This window comes from Piliocolobus tephrosceles, chromosome Y (assembly GCF_002776525.5).
Source record: "Piliocolobus tephrosceles isolate RC106 chromosome Y, ASM277652v3, whole genome shotgun sequence".
NCBI classification, from domain to species: Eukaryota; Metazoa; Chordata; class Mammalia; order Primates; family Cercopithecidae; genus Piliocolobus; species Piliocolobus tephrosceles.
Genome location: NC_045456.1, coordinates 13,336,438 through 13,347,057, shown reverse-complemented (window position 1 = coordinate 13,347,057; position 10,620 = coordinate 13,336,438). Strand labels below are relative to the sequence as shown.

General features: G+C 40.3%; 1 protein-coding gene across 1 annotated transcript in view; it reads right to left on the bottom strand.

Moving 5' to 3' along the window:
• Window positions 1-3,188: 3,188 nt before the first annotated feature.
• The window catches only part of MID1 (midline 1), a 234,464-nt gene continuing 227,032 nt past the window's right edge, over window positions 3,189-10,620 (bottom strand). Inside the window, exon 9 of the mRNA XM_026449811.1 lies at window positions 3,189-3,400. Within this exon, the coding sequence (XP_026305596.1) occupies window positions 3,189-3,400 (212 nt within the window). The remainder of the gene's footprint in view (window positions 3,401-10,620) is intronic.

The following is a 10,620-nucleotide window of genomic DNA, read 5'->3' as shown; positions in this document are numbered from 1 at the left end:
AAAAAAAAAAAAAAAAAAAACCTTATTTACAAAAAAAAAAAAAGAGGGGGAGTTTCCCTGCAGAAGTTCTCTTTTTGCCTGCTGCCATCCATGTAAGACGTGGCTTGCTCCTCCTTGCCTTCTGCCATGATTGCAGGCTTTCCCAGCCACATGGAACTGTTAAGTCCATTATAAACCTCTTTTGTAAATTGCCCCATCTTAGTTATATCTTTATCAGCAGCATGAAAATGGACTAATACATACACTTTGGAAAGGTTTTCATTTTGCAATTGTCAGTATCTCCCATTCCCTAAAATGTTCTGTATATCCCAGTAAATACCATTTTCATCTTTCAGACAATTTAAAACCTGCATTTGCATCACAAAATCACCACATCTGTATTGTTTCCTTCTTATTGTGGCACAGCATTTTTGTTTTTTATTACTTTGATGTTTATTTCCCATTTGAACCTTAACTGAACCCTATGAAATAGCTGTGGCAGGTATGACTGACTACATGTAGCAAATAGAAACAGAAGATTAAAATTGGGAGCAAAATCCAGAGTTGTATGCTGCCCCCACCCCTTCTGGTCTAATAATCTTTGCATGAACCCGTTATTACTCGTTTAGTTAACACCATTTCATAAAGCACCAAGTGCACATTAGCATTAGAGAGTAAGAAAATAACTAAGTGTATAGTCCATTAAGCAAAGGAAAATACCGTTATAGTATCATTAATCTGTGAAACTAGCTACATATTTCCATTGAGCTTGAAAGGTGCAGGCAGAATGTAATGTTCCATTAAGTTACGCAGTGAGACACGGAGAATTCAAAGTATAAAAATTATGTCTCTCAGGGCAATGTTAACATGCCCCATTGCACAGATCATAATGTACACATTAATTTAAAGTCAGGACTATATTTGACAAGCAAATATATGTCATTAGCTGTTGCAAATCAAGATGTCACAGGCATTTAATTGTAGGGGGCACCCCTTCCTTGCTAATACCCCCCAGGAAATGTAAAGTGACTTTCTACATGAAGATTTTTCTGAAATTGACACAGGTTTGTAAAGATTAATTGTGTAGCAATTAATTTTAGAATTTCTTTTCCCCCTTATGAGTTAGTTTTGACATCTGGAGGGTGTTTTCAAGGTAATGCTGATCTGTGTTTATATAACTGAAGTGGTCTGATGGAATTTTGCAAACTATTCATCAGTGGCAATGAGATCATAATGATCAGGTTTCATTTATCATAAATAATTATTAATAGAGTAATAATCATTTAGACCCTGGATTCTATCCCAGATTAATACAGCATATTAATTAGCTAGAAACATTTGCTTTTTTGTACCTGCATTCATTGTGTTTTCCTTTGTGCTTTAATTTTGTCCCATCGCAGCTAAAAATGGCAAATGCCAATCTAGCCCAGAGCCTAGTGGGATGAAGGATTTGTCCTCCATCCTCTGGCAGGATACTGGAACAGAAAAATCTTCTAGGCAAAGAGAATTATGAGGATAACAACAAAGGAAAACCTACTCGCTCAGCCAATATAGTATGTACCATTATTGGGAGAGATGGGAAGCTTACAATTCACTTCTTAGATTTTTGGCTAATTTCTACCTACAATATAAGGGATTCAGACATCTCACATTATTTGCATAGGTTTGAATTGAACTTTTTAAAATATATAAATAAGAAGTGTTTTATCATGCTTATATTGAAACACTGTTATACTCACCATCTTCAGGCTATGCAATTTTGAATGTTGATTTTTTTTTTTAAAGCAAGGATTTAGCTATCACTCATTAAGTACACTATTGTAAGCCCTAGAGAGTAATTACAGCATTTCAAAAATATACCACCCTTTTGTGAATAGCAGCATAGCATGGTGGTTAAGAGCAGGGAACAGCAAACTACTACCCAGGGGCCAACTCTGGCCCTCTGCCTGTTTTTATAAATGAAGTTTTATTGGAATGCAGCCATGTCCATTTGTGTAGGTGTTGTCTGTGGCTGCTTTCCCACTACAACAGAAGAGTCGAGTATTAGTGACAAAAATCATTTGGTGTGCAAAACCAGAAATATTGAATCTCTGGCCCTTTACAGATAATGTTTGTGGACTGCTGGTTAAGACCCTGACCCTTGACTGCAGACTTGCTGACTGCCACCTGTGAGCTTTGTAACCCTGTGATCTTCAGCATATACCTCAGTCACCTCATCAGTAAAGTGGATAATATTAACACCTACCTTTGTAGGGCTGTAAGCCTGAATAAATGAGTTGACATCTGTAAAATGCTTAGACCAGTGCCTGGCACATACTTGGACCATATGACGGCCTATTAAATAAAAATAAAATAGCTCCCTTTTTGATCAATAGCAAGCAGGCATTTGTGAGTTGTGAGACAGACGGTCAAAGTAAGGGGTGCAATTTGTGGTTGTGGATTAGGCAAGGTTAACTTTGTGAGGTTAACTAATTCCATTGTAATTGTGTCCTGACCTTTGCCCTTATTCTTAGAGAACTCAGTGGGCTAAAGTTACTGGGCTGGATCTAACAGGCCTTTTGAAATTATTCCCAGCCTATGATCACTGCTTCACCCCCACCATTCAGCCCTCAGCTATTTGCACTAATTGGTCCAGTCTAGAATCATAAAACATACAAGGCAACATAAATTAGTTTTGTATAATGATGAAGAGTGATGTTTTAAAGTAGGGAATGGCAAACTTTTTCTTGAAAGGACCAGGGAGTAAATATTTTTGGCTTCATAGACCATATGATTCTCTCTTAACTACTTGATTCTGCTGTTGTGGCTGAAAGCCAGCCATAGACTACATGTAAAAAAATGGACCTGGCTGTATTCCCATAAAACTTTATTTACAAAACCAGGTAGCAGGCCGGGTTTGGCTCATGGGCTGTGGTTTGCTGACCCATGTTTTATGGCATGAAAGAGCAGTGTTAGCATGGTATAGCTCTTCCAATGACCAGAGCTCTATAATCTTGAACAGAGAACCCACAGATGTGGTTATTAGTAATATATGGTCATTGTTTGAATCTGCTGAGTTTAGGGGTGTTTGTTATGCAGCATTACCTAGCAATAGCTGACTAATACAACTTTTCTGCATTTTATTCTTTAAGATGCATTTCAGTATGGGTTGACTAAGTACAGAATGAGATGTGCCTTTTTATAACTGCAGGACAATGGATATAAGTTGCTTACCATGTGCTTCCACTTATGACCACTTCCCAATAATGCCGGCCACTATCAATAAACACATTTCCAGCTACTCCATAGCTCCCCTGGCTGGTGAAGCGTTCAGGTGTGTGACTCTTCTTGGATGATGATTCATCACGTTCTACTGTCAAGTTGTCATGGGACACCTTCAGTTTTCGATGAGCAGATTTGGGATCCAGTTTAAATGGTTGGCCTGAAAACAAGTTCACAAAACAGAAAAAGGAAGAGGATTGTTTATTTTATTATAACCAATAGCATATTTTCAAAATCAGATTTAAAAGACAGGAACAAGTCAGCCCTCCCTGAGACATGCCTCCTATCACAAAGTGATATCTTATATTTTAATAGTAATTTAAATGTTATAAGCAACTTTCAAAGACATTTGCTTGCAAAGTTTTCATAATATTCAAAAGACAATAGAGAGCAGCAACTCTGTGTAAAGTGTAGTACACAATAAGAGTGAATAAGAACATGTGCCTGCCTTCATAAACTTTCGGTCTACCAGTTTTAAGATAGGGATCCAGTGGTGGTATGCCAACTATTCAACAACAGCATGGACAAGGCTTAGCCAGAACACATAGTGTGAGCTAGCTTCATGGATTCCAGGTGTACACAAGCAGCACAGGTATATACCGGCTGGATAGCATCCTAAAAAGGAGGAATAAATGAAGACTCCATTTTCAACCACTGCAGTGTTCTATCCAGCATAAGATGCATTCATGCTCAATAGACTTCAGACCAGAAGCCAAACAAATCAAGATCTTAGGTCTTAACATATAGAATACTCTAGAGGTTTATATTATTCTGAGATTATTAAAAATTAAAGCACTACTCTTAGGAATTTAGGATGAGAATACAATTTTCAGGCCACAAAATTAGGTAAAACTGTGACAGTAATGCCTGAGTTTTCTACTCATGAAATTATTTATATATAATAAGGCCTTCTCTATGTCATTACTCACATTTGTATCTTAAAGATTTAAGTATTAAAAAATCTTGGCAGAGTCACGCCTGGACATTTTGTCATAGTTGTTACTTCTTTGACAATTCAATATTGGTTTGGAGTACTGCCTGTCATTCAACACTGCATTGGGTACAAGGCATTTAAAGGCAGGAAATGAGTTACAACCTGATGCAAATGCCATGGTGTCCAAACTCGACAGCCACTGTTGCAGTTGGCAGCTTCCTTCTGTCCAGTATACAGCTCTCAAACAATCACAGGAAAAGGTTTGGTAAATTCAACTCTGGCAATACACGATGCTGGGCAAGAAACTGACCCAGTGAGTATGGGACAGTGTGTGTTGTCACATGTGGGTAGGTCAAAGGATTTCCAGTTGCCTCTTGGATACAAACACAACACCAGCACCTCTAAAATCCTTTCTTTTTAGGTCAGGGACCAGCATACGTTTTCTGCAAAGGGCCTGACAGTAAATATTTTTGGCTATGCAGGCCAGGCCATGTGGTCTCTTTTGTGACTATTCAACTCTTCTGCTATAGTAAATGACATTTACCTATTGTCTGTGACAATAGGTAAATGAATGGGTGTGGCTATATGCTAATAAAACTTTATTTACAAAATCAGGCAGCCAGATTTGGCCGTTGTGCTATAGTTTGCTGGCTTTTGTTTTAGAAATCTATTTCTGTACATATCAAAGAAAAGCTTAGGCTGGGCTGGTGCCTCATGCCTGTAATCCCTGCACTTTGAGAGGTCAAGGCAGGTGGATCACCTGAGGTCAGGAGTTCAAGACCAGCTTGACCAACATGGTAAAACCCCATCTCTACTAAAAATATAAAAATTAGCTGGGTGTGGTGGTGGACACCTGTAATTTCAGCTACTCGGGAGGCTGAGGCACGAGTATCACTTGAACCCGGGAGGCGGAGGTTGCAGTGAGCCAAGATCGTGCCACTGTGCTCCAGCCTGGGCAACAGAGTGAGACACCATCTCAAAACAAAACAAAACAAAACAAACAAACAAACAAACAAAAACAATAAAAATGAAAAGAAAAGCTTTAAAGGGAGAGCAGAGAAAACCCTCAAGTGCTGAGCAGGGATTGGACATTCTCAGAGGCCATAAGATCTATTGGATTACATGTGTAGTTTAAATTTTGACTTGTAAAAAAGAGTCCTTAGGAATGATCATGCCAGCAACTATCAGAGAGAAACTATGAACTAAGACAAGAAGAGTATGAAGACAGTTTTGCTTAAAATATTTCAATTTTTAAAGGTGGAAGGTAGAATATGGATTAAAAATGATAGGATACTAATGGGCAGAGCAGGTGGCGCCCATCATTTACAATGAAGGTCAAGTTCTGCTCGGCCTCCTTCCAGTGAGATATATCAGACTGTCAGAGCCATTGGAAAGACCAGACTTGTGATGGTGAGATACTGCCTCAAACATCCTGCCCGCCTTGGCTCACACCCTCACCCACTCATGTGTGGAGCAGAATCATGTAATCTTGGTGAGCAAATTCTGCCCGTGCCTCAGATGTGTTTCCCAAATAAACCACTACCTACTCTGCCCAAATTCAAGGCTTTTGCTTCAGTGAAGACAAATTAGTTCAGGAAAGAGATTAATAGCTTACTTTACTAAATAATTCAATTCATTATAATATTTGTATGGGACACGACTCTTATTCAGGCCATTGTTTACTTATATGGACAACTCTTCCAATAATCTTTTGATACTGTACCCAGCAGGCAGTCTTCCTTCCTTGTAATCCACTCACCACATCATAGTGCAAGAGCGCTTTATTTCATGGAAATTTTCATCCTGCCTGTTTTATTTAAACTCTTCAATCTCTCCTTCACCAATCATTGGTATACAAAGAAACTCCCTGGTGTGGCCCAGGAGAGTTTTGCAATCTGTTCTTGTCTCCAGCTTCCTGGCTCACCTATCCTCCCAACCTAAGACACACTTTAACCACACTGATCAATTTTCTGTTCCATAAATACATTCTCCTTGTCTCTGGGGTTTTGCACATGCTGTTCCTTCTGCATGGAACAGTGTCCTCACCTCCCCTGCTCATAACCTACCTTGGAAAGCCTCTCAAGTTTGTGCTGGGGCACCCTGGCACTGTCAACTTAGAACCTCTCATGGTTACTCCAGTCAGAGACTTCAAAAACTGAATGTTAATTAGGATTAATGTGCTTTATTCCTCAATAGTCTATGACCTTTTTGAGAGAAGCACACCTTAGGGAGTTGAAGATATTCATAATATCCTTGGCATCTTGCATAGCATCCCAAACACACTCGATGCTCAAACATATCTTTTGAAGGAACAAATATTTACATGTTCAAATGCAAATCAAATACTGCTGATCTAAGTGTGCACAGGTATTGTGCCATTTGTTGTATGACTGTAAAGAAACATATCATCATGTTGTATTTTCTTATGTACTTAGAATTACTTTGAGATGGTCTTTTTGACAACTCATAACAACCCTCAAGTTGTTAAAATATTCCCATTTTAAAAGTGAAGGAACACTAAATGCATTGTGGGATCCTGGATTGGGTCCTGGAATAGGAAAAGCACATTAGTGGAAAGCTGGTAAAATCTGAATAAAGTCTGGAGTTTAGTTATGAGTAATGCATCAATGTTAATTTCTTAGTTATGACAACTGTACCAAGGTTACATAAGATATTAACATTTGGGCAAACTGGGTTAAGGGTATACAGAACTGTCTGTATTATCTATGGATTTCCTATAAATCTACAGTTATTCCAAAATAAAAAGTCTATTTAAAAATATGAAGAAACTAGCCACATAGCTATATGGGTACCAAGTGGGAAAGCTAAAGTCTTCCCATTCTTAATTCAGTGCTCTCTTTAAATCCCTTGCTCTTCCTCTAGAATCCAACACATTCCTCTAGGATACAACACTTATACTGAGAAACAAGAATATAGGTTAAATGAGGGTTCCCTACCAACACACTCCAATTTGCTTTCTCTTGGGGGGGTCTTATGCAAATAAACACCATGTTATGTAACATAATATTCTTAGATCAAAAGGATATAAAGAAAGAAGAGAGGATAAAACAAAACACATGTGGACAGAGACAGAGCGAGGGAGATGACAGTATCATGAAACACACATACAGGCCAGATCATTCTCTGTGATGGGCACTGTCCTGTGTATTGGGGATGTTTCCCATCATCCCTGGCCTCTACGCACTACATGCCAGTAGCATCCACTCCAGATGTGACAACTAAAAACCTCTTCCAGATATTACTAAATGTCCTGGTAGGGTGGGGTGGAGTGGGAGGAAGAAGTGTCCCTGATTGAGAACCACAGACTCAGACTGTTTTGTAGAATAAAAGAAAGAATTTCTGAAGAGTGATTAGTTAGCTATTCTGCTATGAAAAATAACACTATCCACCATATTCGGAGTCCCTACTGTGTGTCAGGTCTTACATATACATCTTCTACTTCTCACAAGAATGCCTCCAGGAATATTTATTTTAAAAATGAGAAGACTCAGGGGGCACGCCCAAGATGGCCAAATAGGAAGAGCTTCAGCCTCCAGCTCCCGGCGTGAGCGACACAGCAGACGGGTGATTTCTGCATTTTCAACTGAGGTACCGGGTTCATCTCACTGGGGCATGTCGGAGAGTTGGTGCTGGTCAGCTGGTGCAGGCCGACAAGCAAGAGCTGAAGCAGGGCAAGGCATCACCTCACCTGGGAAGCGCAAGGGGGAAGGGAATCCCTTTTCCTAGCCAAGGGAAACTGAGACACACAACACCTGGAAAATCAGGTAACTCCTACCCTGATACTGTGCTTTACCAAGGGTCTTAGCAAATGGCACACCAGGAGATTATATCCCACGCCTGGCCCAGAGGGTCCCACGCCCACGGAGCCTCCCTCATTGCTAGCACAGCAGTCTGAGATCTAACTGCAAGGTGGCAGCGAGGCTGTGGGAGGGGTGCCCACCATTGCAGAGGCTTAGGTAGGTAAACAAAGCCACCAGGAAGCTCAAATTGGGTGGAGCCCACCACAGCTCAAGGAGACCCACCTGCCTCTGTAGACTCCTCCTCTGGGGACAGGGCATAGCTAAACAGAAAGCAGCAGAAACCTCAGCAGAGGTAAATGCCCCTGTCTGACAGCTCTGAAGAGAGCAGTGGATCTCCCAGCACGGAGGTTGAGATCTGAGAACGGACAGACTGCCTGCTCAAGTGGGTCCCTGACCCCTGAGTAGCCTAACTAGGAGACATCCCCCACTAGGTGCAGACTGATACTTCACACCTCACATGGTGGGGTACACCCCTGAGACGAAGCTTCCAGAGTGAGAATCAGACAGCAACACTTGCTGTTCAGCAATATTCTATCTTCTGCAGCCTCTGCTGCTGATATCCAGGCAAACAGGGTTGGGAGTGGACCTCAAGCAAACTCCAACAGACCTACAGCTGAGGGTCCTGACTGTTAGAAGGAAAACTAACAAACAGAAAGGACACCCACACCAAAATCCCATCAGTACGTCACCATCATCAAAGACCAAAGGCAGATAAAACCACAAAGATGGGGAAAAAGCAGTGCAGAAAAGCTGGAAATCCAAAAAACCAGAGCGCATCTCCCCCTCCAAAGGAACACAGCTCATCGCCAGCAACGGAACAAAGCTGGACGGAGAATGACTTTGAGGAGTTGAGAGAAGAAGGCTTCAGTTAATCAAACTTCTCAGAGCTAAAGGAGGAACTATGTAACCAGCACAAAGAAACTAAAACCGTGAAAAAAGAATGGATGAATGGATAACTAGAATAATCAATGCAGAGAAAGCCATAAAAGAACTGATAGAAATGAAAACCATGACACAAGAACTACATGAAAAATGCACAAGCATCAGTAACCGACTCGATCAACTGGAAGAAAGAGTATCAGCGATTAAAAATCAAACGAATGAAATGAAGTGAAAAGAGAAGTGTAGAGAAAAAAGAGTAAAAAGAAATGAACAAAGCCTCCAAGAAATATGGGACTATGTGAAAAGACCAAACCTACGTCTGATTGGTGTGCCTGAAAGTGATGGGGAAAATGGAACCAAGCTCGAAAACACTCTGCAGGATATCATCCAGGAGAAGTTCCCCAACCTAGTAAGGCAGGTCAACATTCAAATTCAGGAAATACAGAGAATGCCACAAAGATACTCCTCGAGAAGACCAACTCCAAGACACATAATTGTCAGATTCACCAAAGTTGAAATGAAGGAAAAAATGTTAAGAGCAGCCTGAGAGAAAGGTCGGGTTACACACAAAGTGAAGCCCATCAGACTAACAGCAGATCTCTTGGCAGAAACTCTACAAGCCAGAAGAGAGTGGGGGCCAATATTCAACATTCTTAAAGAAAAGAATTTTCAGCCCAGAATTTCATATCCAGCCAAACTAATTTCATAAGTGAAGGAGAAATAAAATCCTTTACAGACAAGCAAATGCTTAGAGATTTTGTCACCACCGGGCCTGCCCTACAAGAGATCCTGAAGGAAGCACTAAACATGGAAGGGAACAACAGGTACCAGCCATTGCAAAAACATGTCAAAATGTAAAGTGCATTGATGCTAGGAAGAAACTGCATCAACTAGTGAGCAAAATAACCAGCTAATATCATAATGACAGGATCAAGTTCACACATAACAATATTAACCTTAAATGTAAATGGGCTAAATGCTCCAATTAAAAGACACAGACTGGCAAATTGGATAGAGTCAAGACCCATCAATTTGCTGTATTCAGGAGACCCATCTCACATGCAGAGACACACATAGGCTCAAAATAAAGGGATGGAGGAAGATCTACCAAGCAAATGGAAAACAAAAAAAAGCAGGGGTTGCAATCCTAGTCTCTGATAAAACAGACTTTAAACCATCAAAGATCAAAAGAGACAAAGAAGGCCATTACATAATGGTAAAGGGATCAATTCAACAGGAAGAGCTAACTATCCTAAATATATATGCACCCAATACAGGAGCACCCAGATTCATAAAGCAAGTCCTTAGAGACTTACAAAGAGACTTAGACTCCCATACAATAATAATGGGAGACTTCAACACTCCACTGTCAACATTAGACAGATCAACGAGACATAAAGTCAACAAAGATATCCAGGAATTGAACTCAACTCTGCACCAAGCAGACCTAATAGACATCTACAGAACTCTCCACCCCAAATCAACAGAATATACATTCTTCTCAGCACCACATCACACTTATTCCAACATTGACCACATAGTTGGAAGTAAAGCACTCCTCAGCAAATGTACAAGAACAGAAATTATAACAAACTGTCTCTCAGACCACAGTGCAATCAAACTAGATTTCAGGACTAAGAAACTCAATCAAAACCGCTCAACTACATGGAAACTGAACAACCTGCTCCTGAATGATTACTGGGTACATAATGAAATGAAGGCAGAAATAAAGATGTTCTTTGA